General features: G+C 43.4%; 1 protein-coding gene across 1 annotated transcript in view; it reads right to left on the minus strand.

Moving 5' to 3' along the window:
• Window positions 1-17245, minus strand: part of LOC124606154 (aminopeptidase N-like) — a 191009-nt gene that overhangs the window by 95275 nt on the left and 78489 nt on the right. Inside the window, exons 8-10 of the mRNA XM_047138119.1 lie at window positions 16895-16976; window positions 9543-9723; window positions 8480-8669 (exon numbers count right to left, since the gene is read on the minus strand). Of these exons, the coding sequence (XP_046994075.1) occupies window positions 8480-8669; window positions 9543-9723; window positions 16895-16976 (453 nt within the window). The remainder of the gene's footprint in view (window positions 1-8479; window positions 8670-9542; window positions 9724-16894; window positions 16977-17245) is intronic.

Genomic DNA, 17245 nt, shown 5'->3' on the forward strand with positions numbered 1-17245 from the left:
CCCAAATCATCCAACCAATCTTGCACTTACAGAATTAATTCTTTCTACTTCAGTTTCATTAGCTCAAATAGCTTCTACTTTTTATCGTCCTGTGCCCCATTTTCTTAGAATGCTTTTCCAACTGCTGTTGTTTCTTTGACTGAGGTATCAGTTAAGTCGGCAATGCAAAATAATGCGTGAATGTGTCCCAAAGCACAGCGTAAACGCGTGCCATCGACATGTCTGAATTAGTTTCGAAACTACAGTAGTAATTTTTAGGCCAAATTATACAAATGTACTTTGTACAGTAGAATAATCTCTTGTAAACGAAGAGATATTTATCTACGAGGGTCAGTCAAAAAGTAATGCCTCCTATTTTTTTTTCTACGTTTAATTGTCAGGAAATTTAAATGCAATTACATAGGTTGAAAACCACAACATTGAGGATCATTTTGTCATTTTTCAATGTAATCTCCGCTCATCTCTACAGTTTTGGTCCATCTTTGAACAAGGGCATGTATCCCAGCACGGTAAAAATCACAGCTCTGCTTCCTAAGCCATTGATGCACGGATGTTTTGACGGCCTCCTCATCTTCAAAATGAATCCCACGATGAGCTTCTTTTAGTGGCCCGAACAGATGGAAGTCTGATGGTGCCAGGTCAGGGCTGTATGGGGGATGAGGCAAAACTTCCCATCCAATTTTGACAATCTCGTCAGAGGTGTGACGACTGGTGTGTGGTCTTGCATTGTCATGCAAAAGAAGAACATCTGCCATTGATTTTGTTGGGCGAACTCGCTGAAGACGTGCTTTAAGTTTGTTGAGGGTTGTGACGTATTGAACAGAATTTATTGTGCATCCCTGCTCCAAAAAATCAAGCAGAATCACACCCTCTGTATCCCAGAAAACTGTTGCCATAACTTTCCCTGCCGATCGCACAGTTTTGAATTTTTTCTTCCTCGGCGAGCTTGTGTGACGCCACTCCATTGACTGCCTCTTTGATTCGGGTTAAAAAAAATGCACCCATGTCACAATTTTTTTCAGAAACTCATCTCCCTCCAAACGGAAGCGCTGCAAGTGTTGGGAGGCTATTGTTTTCCTTGCCTCTTTATTCTGATCGGTTAACATTCTTGGAACCCACCGTGCACAAACTTTTGAGTACCCCAATTGTTTAATAATCGTGATCACACTGCCTTTACTAAGAGAAATAATGCGACACACTTCATCTGCAGTCACCCGACGGTCACCACGAATGATGTCATCAACTTGCTGAATGTTGTGTGGAGTCACTGCACTCACCGGCCTGCCGCTCCGCTTTTCGTCAGTCAACGGTGTTTGCCCTTCAGCTTCCTTACAACGACGAACCCATCGTCTAACAGTGCTGACATCCACTGTCACAACACCATACACCTTCTTCAGTCTTTCATGAATGCGTATGGGCGTTTCACCTTCTGCATTCAAGAATTCAATCACACAACGCTGTCTCAAACGAACATCGATGTCGGCCATCTTACAAACTTCTGCTGTGCTGCCACCTGTTGACACAGAAAGTTACTACTGCAGTGGATTGCAGAAGAAGGTTTGAGGAATGGCGCCAAATTCAAATTTTTCACTTAACTTAATTTCTTTAAGTAGAAAAAAAATGGGAGGCATTACTTTTTGACCGACCCTCGTATTCTATTATTCCTAAATGATATACTCCCTAGAAGCTTCGGATATTTGAGTAACAAAATTTACTTACATTGCACAAAATGACAAGTATGTTCTTCGCCCTGAGACGTTCAATTATATGGTACCGTGAAGTTTGTGAGAGCTCTCAACAGATGGTAGCACTAATCTTCCATTGCCAGCGGCGCACTAGCAATAATGGTTTTCTAGAAAAGTACTGTGGGTAAACTAGGCATGGGAAAAACCGACGGCTTTAAGACTGATACCGGTATTTTAATTCTAAATAACTGGTATTTGTTTGGTCTTGGTTATAACAGGTGTTTTTTTTTAATTTTTTTGCTAATAACCGAGTAAAAACACCGAAATATCAATTAGCCATAGAACCAGAGCTAAAATTTTTCTTTTTAAATAAACCTTTGTTAGTAAAGGAGTAATTTTTATTCGTAACATTGCGTTATTGTAGAATATGGGATAAGTGACCAGTGCTACTTTAAGAGGGGACGTTGATGAAATTGACCAAAAATGTCAAGCTTCGATTTATTTTTTATTTGTTAGTACAACTCATGGACAATAAGTTACCAAAGTTTAAATGTTGAAATCGCATCTGAAGTGCCTGAAAATTAATTAAAAGTGTGACGCAGCCTCCCTGCCACGCCAAGCTCAGAGGGATAACAACCCCTACATTCACAAGGAGAGGCTTCCAAATTGTATCCTGCATCTTGTCAAGCCCACTTACAGGTTTCTGGCCGATCCTGCACTTCTCAAAAAGTGTGTTCATAGCAAAACCCAGAATCAAAATGAGTCTCTAAATTCACTCATATGGAAACGATGTCCTGACAACACATTTGCATCTACTACAGTTGTCACAATTGCAACTTATGATGCAGTTATTGTATTTAATGATGGGAACGTCAGGAGAATGAAGGTATTAGAAAGAATGGGCTTCGATATAGGAAATTTTACTCAAGACGTCCTGAGAAAAATAGATTTACAGCGCGTCTCTGCAGCTGAAAAGTCAGTTGAAGACCTGGTAAAGGAAATAAGACAGACAACAAGAAAACAGAAGCGAAGCCTTGAAGGGAAAGACGATCTAGAGCACAAATGTGGTGCCTTCTGAAGAAGTGACATAAGGAAAAAAGTTAGGTTGAACTTTAAATTGCGTTTGCTGAAAAGTTTGTTTTTTAAAGTTTATGTACCTTCTCCTCAGGTTCTATGAATGTTAGAATTATGAGATTTTGTACACACATTTCTGTAAACCTAATAAACGTTGTCTCAAGAGGAAATAGAGAAATTCTGATTGTAAGCTGAGATATGGGGCAAAGTGCTTGGAATTTTGCATGAATTTAAAATTGTACTTGTGGAATTACAATTAAAAATTTTTGAAAATTCTCGTATTTGACCTATTCCAAAAGCCTCATGAGAGATGCTTACAACATATAAAGAGATGAAACAGAGAAATTTTTGTAGAAATCTCTTGAATACATTCTGACCGAGCGAGGTGGCGCAGTGGCAAGCACACTGGACTCGCATTCGGGAGGACGACGGTTCCATCCCGCGTCCGGCCATCCTGATTTATGTTTTCCGTGATTTCCCTAAATCGCTCCAGGCAAATGCCGGGATGGTTCCTTTGAAAGGGCACGGCCGACTTCCTTCCCCATCCTTCCCTAATCCGATGAGACCGATGACCTGGCTGTCTGGTCTCCTTCCCCAAACAACCAACCAATACTTTCTGAGAAAAAGGAACATACATTATTTTTTGAAAATAAAACTTCAAATTTCATTAAAAAAGTTGAATATATGTAACTAAAGGATTTTATATGTAAATGTGTTACTTTCATGTAAAGCGTGGTACAAAATTTCATTGCCGTATCTCCAAAACTGTGGATATGGTGCATTTTTGAAATAGTGTGTGTTTTTCATCAACGTCCTCCCTTAATAACAAAGCCGACAGAAACGAGCAACAGAGAAGTGACATAAGAATTGTTACTGCATTGTTAAGACAGTAATGTACCTGTTGCCATAACCTGTCGCCATGAACCTGTTCGAAATACTCACCCATATGCGGACGACCTGGTGATTTATCACGTTGCAGTAAACAACCCGTCTCAACAAAGTTCTTCTGCGGTATTCGGCGCGGAATTTACGCCGAACAGTTGTTGCAAATTTCGTTTCATGAAACCAAAACGCACAGCGAGCACGCTACGCACCAGTGAAAGCAGATGTTTTGACAGTGCCCTATGCTGGCGGTCCTGAACTCTGTGAATCAAACATGAGGTTGTTCTCTACAAAATGTTACATCTACAGATGCTGAAAGTTATTTCAATAAATTTATACAGCATTCCAAATCTTTAAAGTCCTGTTTGGCTCACCCTGTATTTTGCATATTTTCGTTCACTGATGTCTTGTGAGATAATTCCTGGGCTAATACATCATTTACATAAAAATTATCCATTTATAAAAGAGAGCAGTTACAATTATGTGTGGGCTTCACACACGTCCACACAAGCAACTGGGGATATTAATCACAATCTCACACATCATTTATTCACTTTTGAAAGGGTTCTGTTGACACATTCCACGTCATAGCATTTAGCGTGAATATGGCTATGAAAGCAGTAACGACCTAACTGATTGACGGCTGTATCAGTGTCTACTCGGAAAAAAGTTATTTGTATTGTTCATGGCGATGAGACAGAAAGAAGAGGAGAAACATTTTCTGCATGAGCCCTAATTTACCTAATTATAGCATCGTGGTCATTACGGGAGATGTATACGCTTCTTGAATCGTTTTGGAACGTGGCTCCGATATTTTTGAAGGGTCTCAGTGGTGGATAACATACTTATTGTAATGTATGCTATTGCAGGTTGGTCATAATTTCTTTGACACTGCGACATTGACTACTTAAATTCATGACGAATCATGTAGCTTTTCTTTGAATATTTTGTGGTGTCACCGCCAGACACCACACTTGCTAGGTGGTAGCTTTAAATCGGCCGCGGTCCATTAGTACATGTCGGACCCGCGTGTCGCCACTGCCAGTGATCGCAGACCGAGCGCCACCACACGGCAGGTCTCGAGAGACTTACTAGCACTCGCCCCAGTTGTACGGACGACTTAGCTAGCGATGCAACACTGACGAAGCCTCGTTTATTTGCAGAGAAGATAGTTAGAATAGCCTTCAGATAAGTCAATGGCTACGACCTAGCAAGGCGCCATAGCAATTGATAGTTATCGTATGAAGCATGTCTCATCAAGAACGATGTTCTACAAATGTGGATTAAAGTTAAGTATTCCAGAAGCTACGTACTTTTCTTTATAGCGTTCATTACGTATCCTGTTTCAGACCTCACGCCAGCCTGCGTGAGTTAAGCGCGTGCCTTTCGGCTTCCTCTCATTGTGTCTACGCTGTCTTGCCTAGACACAACATATTTTCTATCTCCTCCGTTAATATAACTTGGTAACAGTCTCAACTCGATCAAGAATTGGACGGACAACGCTTTTGTAAGCGACCTATTGGGATTCTTCGAATAAGTCTGAACCTGAATCAGAAAACCGTTACTTTTGGCATAGTCAAGTAACATTGAAGCGCAAAAGAAACTAGTGTCGGCATGCGTACTCAAATACAGAGGTATGTAAACAGGCAGAATACGGTGCTGCGGTGGGCAACGCCTGTATATCGCAACAAATCTCTGGCGCAGTTTTTAGATCGGTTACTGCTGTACAAAGGTAGGTAATCAAGATATAAGTGGCCGGCCGCTGTGACCGAGCGGTTCTAGGCTCTTCAGTCCGGAACCGCGCCACTGCTACGGTCGCAGGTTCGAATCCTGCCTCTGGCATGGATGTATGTGACGTCTTTAGGCTATTTAGGTTTAAGTAGTTCTAAGTTCTAGGGGACTGATGACCTCAGATGTTAAGTCCCATAGTGCTCAGAGCCATTTGAACTAAGATTTAAGTGAGTTTGAACGTTGTGTTATAGTCGGCGCACGAGCGATGGGACAGAGTATCTACGAGGTGTCGAAGAAGTACGGATTTTCCCGCACGACCATTTCATTAGTGTACCGTGAATGTCAGGAATCCGGCAAAACATCAAATCTCCGACAGCGCTGTGGCCGGAAAAAGATCCTGCAAGAACGGGACCAACAACGACTGAAGAGAATTGTTCAATGTGACAGAAGTGCAACCCTTCCGTACATTGCTGCAGATTTCAATGTTGGGCTATCTACAAATGTCAGCGTGCAAACCCAGTCAACGAAACATCGCCGATATGGGCTTTAGGAGCCGAAGGCCCACTCGTGCACCCTTGATGACTGCACGACACAAAGCTTTACGCTCACCTAGGCCAGTCAACGCCGAAATTGGACTGTTGATGACTAGAAACATGTTGCCTAGCCGGCCGAGTGTCGTTTCAAATTGTATCGAGCGGATGGACGTGTACGGGTATGGAGACAACCTGTTGAATCCGTAGTCCCCGCAAGTCAGCAGGGGACTGTTCAAGCTGGTGGAGGCTCTGTAATGGTGTGGGGCGTGTGCAATTGGAGTGATATGTGACCCCTGATACATCTAGATACGACTCTGACAGGTGACACGTACGTAAGCATCCTGTCTGATCACCTGCATCCATGTGTGTCCATTGTGCATTCCGATGGACTTGGGCAATTCCAGCGGGACAATGCGACACCCCATACGTCCAGAATTATGGACAAACCTGCAGGATTCGTGGTGTCTGTTCCCTCCAGCACTACTTCAGACATTAGTCGAGTCCATGCCACGTCGTGTTGCGGCACTTCTGGGTGCTCGCGGGGGCCGTACACGATGGTAGGCACGTGCACCAGTTTCTTTGGCTCTTCAGTGTATATCGCATCTTTCCGTTTACTTATGTGCACTGCATTACATTTATTTATGTTTAAGTCAGCTGCAAAACTTTGCACCAGACGCCGTTCACTTGCAAGTCACTCTGCAAAAATCAAGTTTTGCATAATACCCGCGTTATTTGATATTACTGACAACATTTACCGATGAGTCAAAACATACGGTGCACCTCGAGACTGAATGCTGCCTGATGGCGTTGTGGGAATGGGGTCTTTTGTTTATGAGTGAAAGGACAAACATTCATGTCGATGATTAACTTGCCATCCTTGTGCAGTCATCTTTCACGATATCCTGCCTGTAGAACAACTTTCCACAGACTTCGCGGAGTGTGTTTTTCTTATGACATCGTAGGTTCGAATTCAGCATTAGCAGTGTGCCGTTTGACACAGTCACGATGAATAAATATCCAGGCGTAAGACTGCAAAGCAATATGAAATGGATCGAGCACGTAAAGAGACGGTGGTAGGGAAGGCGAATAGTCGACTTTGTTTTATTGGGAGAATTTTAGGGAAGTTTGTTTCATCTGTAAAGTAGACCGCGTGTACAACACTAATGCGACCCATTCTGCGGTACGGCTCGAGTGCTTGGAATCTCGACTACGTCGGCTTAAAACAAGACATCAAAGCTACTCAGAGGTGGGATGCTGGATTTGTCACCGGTATTCTGAATCAACATGCAACTGGTACAGACATGGTGCGTGAAGTCAAATAGGAATCCCCGGAGGGAAGACGGCGCTCTTTTCGTGGAAAACTGTTGAGGAAATTATGGGAACTGCATTTGAAGCTGACTGTAGAATGACCCTACTGCTGCCAACGTACATTTCGCGTAAGGATCACTTCGAGCAGATAAGAGAAATTAGAGCTCGTACGGAGACATATAGACAGTTGTTCTTCGCTCGCTCTATCTGATAGCGGACACCTAAGGAAATGACTATTAACGGTAGAAGGTACCCTCCACCACGCACCATACGGTAGCTTACGGAGTTTCTATGTAGATGCAGAACGTATTATGCCTTGACAGTGTGAGACAGTAACAAAACTGAGACTAGACATTCAAAACAGATGACGCAGTCTCCTGTGTACAGGTCCCACGCAGAAAACAGTTTGGCTGGCATACGCTAGAACTATTGCACTAGTTCAAATGGGACTGTTCTGAATATTTACCCGGCAGCCCAGAGGTTCAAGGTAGGTAACTCGTTACAAACACGTATCAGAGGCTTGGCTCCCAACACTGATTCCGAAGAGATCTTCTGGGCCGGCCGCGGTGGTCTCGCGGTTCTAGGCGCGCAGTCCGGAACCGTGCGACTGCTACGGTCGCAGGTTCGAATCCTACCTCGGGCATGGATGTGTGTGATGTCCTTAGGTTAGTTAGGTTTAAGTAGTTCTAAGTTCTAGGGGACTGATGACCACAGCTGTTAAGTCCCATAGTGCTCAGAGCCATTTGAACCAAGCCAAGATCTTCTGGATACTCCATCGAGCTAGCTGGAATCTCAGACGGCTGAATTTTTAAGCAGAGGGAGTTTGTTAGCACGTTAAGAGATATAGCAAATGTTTAAATCTGATTTGTATAGAGCAGTAATACAAAGGTGTATTTCAAGATTTTTCTAGTAAATTTTCTTTAACTATTTGCAGTAGTCTGTTTTAGCGCAACGGACGTTTCATTCCTCACAACCGCACTACACTCTCGCTCAGAATTGCACTAAACTGCTTCCGAAATTCATGAAGCCCATTGGTGCTTAATTAAATGGAAAATGAACGTTTCAGACAAGATTTTTCACGTATTGCAGCTCAGAAGTAGTACGGTTTACTCATAGGACTAGTATCGAAGCTAATGTAGTGGTCCTTTATTTCATTTGCACAATTTTTCGTTGTGCATAGTGTGCGGTGGTAGTCTCCAATGTTTTTCCGTCCTTCGGGCCGATTCTTTTATTATGACAGTGACTGGGACGCTTCTGGGCACTTACCAACGACGTTCAGGTTGAAGATGACCCAGTCGTCTGTTGCGGCGTCGGCGACGTTGTCCAGCCGCGCTGACGTGTCGGTCAGCCACAGCCTCGTGCTGGTGGAGAAGGCGGCCTCCGACTTGGACGTGTACGTCACCGGCACCGTCCACGTCGTCTCGTCACTGGGATCAGCAGGCACCAGCCAACGGTTCTGTGGATGTTACGAGGTACCGTCAGTTACACTAAAACCCCACAGCAGAAACGTGACACATTGATGAACTTTTGGACCGGTACCGCTTAAAAAAAAAAATACCGCAGACGTAGTGCGATCAGATATCAAATAATTATTTAGATAAAAATAAATTTTTTATGTAAGACTTTGTTAAATCGGACTAAAAACGATAAAATAATTTCTCCCAGCCTTACACAGAAACCCGACCCCATAAGATAATCTTGAAAAATTTTAGATGTCGATTTTTAATAGCTGTGGCAAACGTGGGACGTTTTTCGATATAAGTCTTACAAGTATTGTCACAGCTACTAAGAATTCACAAGCACGAATTTTCGGGACTATCTGTATGGGGTGGGAATTTGTATGAGGCTAGGAGAAATTATTTTATTTATTTTATTCTTCTTAGTCCGATTTAAAAACTTGTTATATTAAAAATTTATTTGTATTTACTAGGAAACACAGGATGAGATACTTGGAGGAGCAAAATCCTCGAAACGTTTAATGAAACAAGAAAACTGTGATTGCTGCATCCAGAATGTCTTATATGTCGATTGGTCTGGAAGATTGATTTCGACAGTACTGCTACTATACACCAGTGATGTATATTGTGTTTATCTATGTAACTCAGTAAAAATTACTCCGAGATCGTCTAACTGTAGTCTTTTTTTGTTGTGACCTGCTTGCCAAATATTATTGCCTTCTGACTGTTCCTTCCGCTTATAATTAAGTTTAGTATGATGAATGTAGTTTGCTGTAATTAAAAGCTGTGGCACGTGCATATGGTGCGCCCAAGGAAAGGTCATTCTCAGTACGTCATTGTGGAAACGTATGTAGCTTGCAAGCAATGCCCACCTGCGTAACGACAGCGGAGCCGTCCGAGTAGTTCCTGGTGACGGTGATGATGGGGAAGCCGGCCTGCCGCGCCCACGGCAGCATCACCGACGACACAGTCGCGTCGGAAGGCAGATCCGACGAGGACGCCACCGCGTCCATCGCCGCGAACAGGATGTCATCCGTGGCGTTGCTGAACTGGCTGTGAGCAGTAGTGACGTTCATCCATCATGTAACAACTATAACTTAACAACTCTCAATTTAGTTCATGTAAGGTCCATATTCGTGTCTGGAAAAGAAAGAGTCTCAAATAGTAACCAGACGTACTGAGCACCACTTATTTTGGAAGCTTAATATACGCTATCCCATCAAAAGTATCAGGACACTTCTGTGTCATGCGGAGTTGTCCGCTAGATGTCGCCAGAGTTTATGTCTATGATGCCAGTGTAGAAGCATTAACAGCAAAATGGGTCGGTTAGGACAGCCCAGTGGCTTCGAACGTGGACTAAACACAGGATGTTACCTGAGGAATAGTACAATCAGGGACATTTCAACCTTCTAAAGCTGCACAAGTCGACTGTTGGTGATGTGTCTGTAAATGGAAACACGAAGAAACCAGCACCAGACAGATCTCATGTACTGGTGGGCCGTCGACTATTGATGAGGATGGTTGTAAAAAATCGTGGGAAATCGGCGAAAGGAATCACTCGTGAGTTCCAAAGTACTACCTGAGCCGTTTGTCGGCTCTCAACATATATCGTGGGTGCAGAGAAGACGGGGGCTCCGGTGACAGAGCGCGTGGCTGCGTGACTGTGCCCAGTTCGGTACGCTGGAAACGTGTACAAGGTCGGGTGTGAGGAACCTTTGCATCGGAGTTCACCTGCTGTTTCTCTGATAAACTGCAAGTTAAGCTGGTTAAAGGTTTAGATGTTAATTGAAGAATTTTGGTTTGTGCAACCAGCGTCTTTTCTGCGTTGTGGCCTCCTGCGTTCGGGTTTCCTGTCCCTGTCGCTGGTGTATTTATAGACAGTGATCTTTTCCGCTTCTTATTAGTACTGCCCGATAGGAAGTGTAGTTTTGGGCAGTGATTATTGTTTTAGATTACATTTTTTCTGCCTTATGGCCTCCTGCGTTCGGATTTCCTGTCCCTGTCGCCGGTGTAATTATAGACAGTGATCTTTTGGCTTCTTATTAGTACTGCCTGGGAGGAAGTTTATTTTTGGACAGGGAGTATGGTTCCTGATTTGATTCCTCCTCATCCCCTGGTCTCTCGTGTGGTCGATGTGATTGCTGAATGTGAGGCCTTGTGAGTCTGTTAGTCCGCTTCTAGCCTGAGCATCCTTCGGGAGACAAACGTGGCCGCCCTTACACCCGGTCGGTTAATTATTTCTATCCCAGGACATTTTGGTGGCAGGACATGGTATTAAAGTTGTTAGTTATTGTAAAATGTTAAATGGTTGTATTTTACTCTGATTGTTTTTTTTTACCACTGTTTAAAAAGGTTAAGTTTGCCTTTCATTGGTGGGTTTTTAAAATTACGTGGCTTTAAAATTGTTAGTTATTGTAAAAGGTGAATGACTGTATCTTTATTTTGATTGTTTTAATCTACTTGGCATCCTTTGAAAATGCTAGTTCTGCTCCCTGTTAGCGAGCCCTTGTAATTTAATATCTTGTTGCGCCAAAGTTTAAAAGAAGTTGGCTCCCTACATGTTCGGTAGCGAGATTGTATGCAAATTAGTGGTTTATTTCATTACTTGCAAAGTTTTAATTTTGTAATTAAATGCTTTATCAAAGTCTATTTTAAGTAAAATGGCTTGGCTATTAACGGTAAAGTAAAGTTTTTAATCTCATTACTTGGAAATTTTTGATTTGTTATCAAATATTTTATCAAAGTCGGTTTTAGGTAAAATGGCTTAGCCGTTAACTGTAAAGTAAATTGTTTTGAAAAGGCACTCATGCCTACTAGCTTTTTGGATCTGTTCCTGGTCAAGTGCTAAAGAAATTACTTTTAATGGTTGAAGTAATCAATAAAGAAATTTGTAAATTGCAACTCGACAATAACCAACTAATTTTGGCCCCGTTTCCCAACTGGGGATTTTCCTTGATTAATCGTAACACCCGTCTCACTACCATGCGGTCCAGCTGGCATAGTGACTCTGCGTAGGGAGTTAAAAAGAATGGGGTACAGTGGTCGAGCAGTTCCTCATGAGGCACTCATTTCTGTAGTCAGTGCTACGCGATGCTGAAGTTGGTGTAAAGAGGGACACCACTGGACAGTGGGTAACTAGAAACGAGTGATTTGCAGTGATGAATCACGCTGTACCTCCGGCACTCCGATGGAATGGTTTAGGTTTGGCGAGTAGCTGGAGCACGTTACCTACCGCCAAGTGTAGCGCCAACAGTAACGCATATAGAAGATAGTGTTACGGAATGCTGGATACGGTGTGGTCCCCGTATAGCGCTTAAGACGCTAAATACGGAAGAAAATGAACACATTTTACAGCACTGTGTACTGTGTGCAACAGAGGAATTGTTCGCAAACGATACTTATGATAAGAAACTTCGTGGCAAATTAAAACTATGTGCCGTACCGTAACTCGAACTCGGGACCTTTGCCTTTCGCGGGTAAGTGCGTTACCACAGTTTTAATCTGCCAGGAAGTTTCATGTCAGCACACACTCCGCTTCAGAGTGAAAATCTTATTCTGGAAACATCGTCGAGGCTGTGGCTAAGCCATGTCTCCGCAATATCTTCTGTTCGAGGAGTGCTAGTTCTGCAGGATTCGCAGGGGAGCTTCTGTGAAGTTTGGAAGGTAGGAGACGGGGTATTGTATTGTATTGTATGGAACTGGGGACCTAGAAACGACGGAGAGGCGTCGTCCCCACCGTAGCCTGCAGTGGTACACAACCCTACAACAGGCTACAGCAGTCCACTCACCCCACCGCCAACCCCACACCGAACCCAGGGTTATTGTGCGGTTCGGTCCCCAGTGGACCCCCCGGGAACGTTTCACACCAGACGAGTGTAACCCTAATGTTTGCGTGGTAGACTAATTATGGTGTACGCCTACGTGGAAAATGTGTTTGCGCAACAATCGCCGACATAGTGTAACTGAGGCGAAATAAGAGGAACCAGCCCGCATTCGAAGAGCCAGATGGAAAACCGTCTTAAAAACCATCCACAGACTGGCCGGCATACAGGACCTCGGCAGTAATCTGCGGGGCGGGTTCGTGCCGGGGCCGGCACGCCTTCCCACCCGGAAAGGAGACGAGGTACTGGCAGAAATACAGCTGTGGGGACGGGTCGCGTGAGTTGTGCTTCGGTAGCTCAGACGGTAGAGCACTTGAATGCGAAAGGCAAAGGTTCTAAGTTAGAGTCACGGTCCGGCACACAGTTTTAATCTGTTACGAAGTTTCATATCAGGACACACTCCACTGCAGAGTCAAAATCTCATTCTGGATAATTGTGATATCAACATGACACTGCACTCTGTCATAAAGCTACATCTGTGAGACAGTGGTTTGCGAACAGTAACATTCTTGAAATGGACTGCCCCTGCCCAGAGTCCCGACCTGAAGCGAATAAAACAGCATTGGGATGAGTTACAGTGTTGACTTCGCTCTAGGCCCCATCCTCCAGCATCACTAACTTCTATGGTTTCGGCTCCTGTGGAGAAATGGGCTGCCGTTTCTCCACAGACATTCAGATACCTCATTAAAGTGTCCCCAGCAGAACTGAACCCGTCGCAGAGGTGAAGGGTAGACAATCCATATTAATGCCCACTAAGAGGTGCCCAGAATCCTTTGACCAGACTGTGTATGTCTAGCACTTAGTGTGAAGAACCTGAAACTTGCAACCATCGAAAATATCGAATCGAGGATTTCGGCATACGATAGTACGCAGAGATAAGCTAATTTTGTTGGCTGCTCATACCAGAGAGTAAGGCGAGCATTGTAAATGTGTTAAAAAGCGGTTACAGTGATATAAGTGTTATTAATGTTGACATTAAAGCTTTTAACAGTGGTATCGGAAAAATGATACAAAATAACAAGGCCACCGGAATCGGCTGTTGCGATCTAAACTCCGGCATCTGGGGCCTCAAGCCAGGGTTTGTCGATATGTGCAGTAAGACGACAGACCTTCGCCGATAAGATTAAACGTAAGTCCTCATGACCCAACTTGATACGACAAAGATACAACAACGAATGTCGTAACTGGACCTACACGCTTACTTCTAGCATATCAGAATAAACCTCGGGAAAGTATTATAAATATATTTCCATACTCAAGCATTAGTGAACAGTTTTTGGGGCAACAAGTAAAGAGTCGAGACGCTCCAAAGACAAAAAAGAGCCTGGCGCGAGCCGCACTTGGCAGTGCTTACACAACAGTCGATGCCGAATGCTCTGCCTTTCATTTTAGCTTTTCTCCTCATACATTTCTGCGAAACAGTTTAACGCCAATATTAACAATCATTATATCACTGTATCCGTCTTTTTAAGAGCTGTCGAAAGCAATTAAAATTATATCGATTCATTTAAAAACTGTACTTGTTTCTGCATCCCGGCTGATACAAGAGTTGAGTCTAATAGACAAGCAACGAAATTACATGCCACTAGGCGTAATACCATAAGCAGGCAACCTGTTTTCGGTAGCTTGGACAGTTCACGAAATAAAGAGCGTAAAAGTTTTAGGCAAGTGACACTATCTATGTGTGTGCCACAGCATACAGATCGATAGGTTGTACAAAAAACTAGAATAGAAACATGCTCAAGCTGCCTCTTGCAGAAGCGGCAATAAATGGTAGCAAGATACATGCAAAGTCTTTCCCCACTCAGCACAGACACAGATATACTCAAATTAATAAGCCAGCAACGAAAGAAGGTAACACGCACACACAAGCAGGCCCGCAAGGACACGCGAGAACCAAAAGGAACTAACTGTAGAACGGCTCCCCTCGCCATTCTCCAGTCGATTAGTCCATCTTGCCCCGCCCCTTCCCAGTATACTATATATCCAAAGAGTCATAAAATAGAGGCTTACGTAAGTGACACTGGAAACTGCACAATGTGAAACTAATGAGCAGCGCAATCAGTTGAGCGACAACAACATGTTGTACGGTGACCAATACTTAAAAAAAGATAAACATCCAATAAAAAGTGCTTACAACTTAAAAATACCATAAACAACAAGTCAAAATCTGCTTCACTATTACGCTCCTCATATTTATCGTATAACTCGATTCATGTATTACAAGCTATTGAGAATGCTTAAAAAATATAAGACACGAAAAACAATTATTTAAAAGTCCTTCATTCAGTAGCGAAGATGGACTTCCACAAAGAAAAAGTCGAACTGATAATAACGTAAATGATATCAGTTTACGTATTCGAGCTGCAAGTACATGTTGTCTGTTTTTGATTTTTGTTTCAATTTTATTCTGTGTAACCTTAGCCCAGAGACAAATGGTAAAACTGAAATTTCGGTAAATTTGTTTTGTTTCTTCGATAAATCAACTTGTAGAGACAGTTACCTACAGTTTCCGGACTGAGTTAAGATCGGCAGTTGTTGAGTGTTTGAAACGAGGAAGCTCTAAAGAATAACGTGTTTACGTGAACCGTTACTTTCATGAACTTGTTCCGTGCAGTGTGGCTGTACTTTTCTTTTAGCTGTGTGAGTGTTCTGCGCCAGTTATTGACAGCGACTACGTTCAAAACAGAGTTGTGACAATTTGGCAGTGATTTTCTGTTTTAAGTATTCCTGTGTAAGAAAGTTCTGTTTAGCTTTGCTTTTTTTTTTCTTTATTGAGTTTCGATTCCCCCCCCCCCCCCCCCCCCCGAAGTGGGCGGACTGGCAGCTGCTTAGTACGCCGTTCTTCAGCCTACAGAATTTGTTTTAAAAAGATGAAGATAATAAATAATAAAAGCTGGCGATAAAACCGGTGACTTAAATGGTAAAATGATGTAAAATAGTGGAACTTAAAACATAAAACAAAGGGTTGATGACGCTAATAAAATACACAGGAAGCAGAAAAATAATAGACAGACAATTAAAAAACACGGTGACAGTCTGGTTTCTGTTCGCAAGAGATATAAAATTCACACCCAGCGACAGCATGATTTTTGTTCACAACACTTTGGAAAGACGCACAACACTGAACACTCATCTCCACAACCATGTTGTCCAAATAACCTAACATTCACTTGAACACTGCACTAAAAAGTTGGCACAAATATGACATACTACAGCCGAGGGCAGATGGGGGGAATCTGGACGTATGATGGGAAAGAAAAGGGGGGAAGAGGAGGAAAAAACGAAGTGTGGGGGAGGGGTAAGAAGCCAATGGAGGATGAGGACCCACAAGAGGGGGGGGGGGCTGGGCAGACGCGACAGGGAGTGGGGAAAGGCAGAGGAGGGGAATGCAAAAGGACTTGGGGGGGGGGGGGGAGAAGGGAGGCAGAGAGAGGTTAGGTGGGGAGAAAACAGGATGGAAGCGGTGGAGGAGGGAGCCCAGGGAATGGACAGAGGAAAGATGAGGATCAGAGTTGATAGGAGGTATAAATGAAGGGAGAGAGGGTATCATTCAGGAGGAAGAATTGATGGAAGCCACCTCGGGAAAGGAGATGAAGGGTGTAGGGATGGAGGGTAGGGGTGACACAACAGTGAAGGTGGGGCAGAGGGCAGGGGTTGGACAGGAGCAACCAGGGGATGAGAGGGATCAAGGCGGCGGGAGGTGTAGAGTATGCAGATATGTTTGAGGAATAGGAGCAGATGGGGGAAAGGAATCAGGTCATAGAGGATCCGCATGGGGGATGGTAGGCATATATGAAAGGCGAGGTGGAGTGCATGGCACTCAAGGGTCTGGAGGGACTTGTAGAATTTGGGGAGGGGAGGGGCAATATCAAGGCGGGACTGGCATAACAGAGGATGGGACGGGTTAAGGATTTGTAGGTGTGGGGTTTAACTCCCATGTCTGGCCAGAGAGGAGTTTGAGGAGTTGGAGGCGGTTGTGGGCTTTGGATTGGATGGAGTGGAGATGAGGGAACCAGGTGAGGTGACGGTCAATGGTGAGGCCAAGGTAAGTGAGGGTGGGGGAGAGGCAGACAGGATGGGTGCAGATGGTAAGGAAGAAATCCAGGAGCCGGAAGGAGCGAGTGGTACGACCTACGATGATTGCCTGTTTAGCTTTGCAGTTATTTCCTGCTCATATCTGTCCAGCATATCAATATTATAGTCTACTGTTCCGTTCTTTTTCGAATATTTAAATGCCCACCTGTTACTACGTATGTCTCTTTCTTATAAAACCGTCACATAAAGAAAATTTTCTTCTGTTTACAAGAAAATTCTAATGTTCTATTGCTTTAAGTACTTACTTCTGTAAAAGATAATTATGAAGGCCGTCGTAGAACGCATCAGTGCCGATAATATGCTGCATCATCCTGATGATGGAGCCACCTGTCAGAAATAAACGTTGTTAGACTTTTGTTTGTTCAGAACTTGCATTCCTATTTTAAACAGGGTTTGAAAATAAAGAAAGAGGAACAAACAAAATAAACGATGTTTAGGACCACTATAAGAAATATGGAGAATCCGTTAACTAACTTGAGATTAAATTTTTACTGGCATCGATGGACAAATATCTTACAGACATAATTATTTATTTCCAGAGTCTCATAACTACGAATATACACTAAAGCAGTGCAGCAGGTGTCCTCAATTACGTC

This window comes from Schistocerca americana, chromosome 3, assembly GCF_021461395.2.
Source record: "Schistocerca americana isolate TAMUIC-IGC-003095 chromosome 3, iqSchAmer2.1, whole genome shotgun sequence".
In the NCBI taxonomy this organism is placed as follows: domain Eukaryota; kingdom Metazoa; phylum Arthropoda; class Insecta; order Orthoptera; family Acrididae; genus Schistocerca; species Schistocerca americana.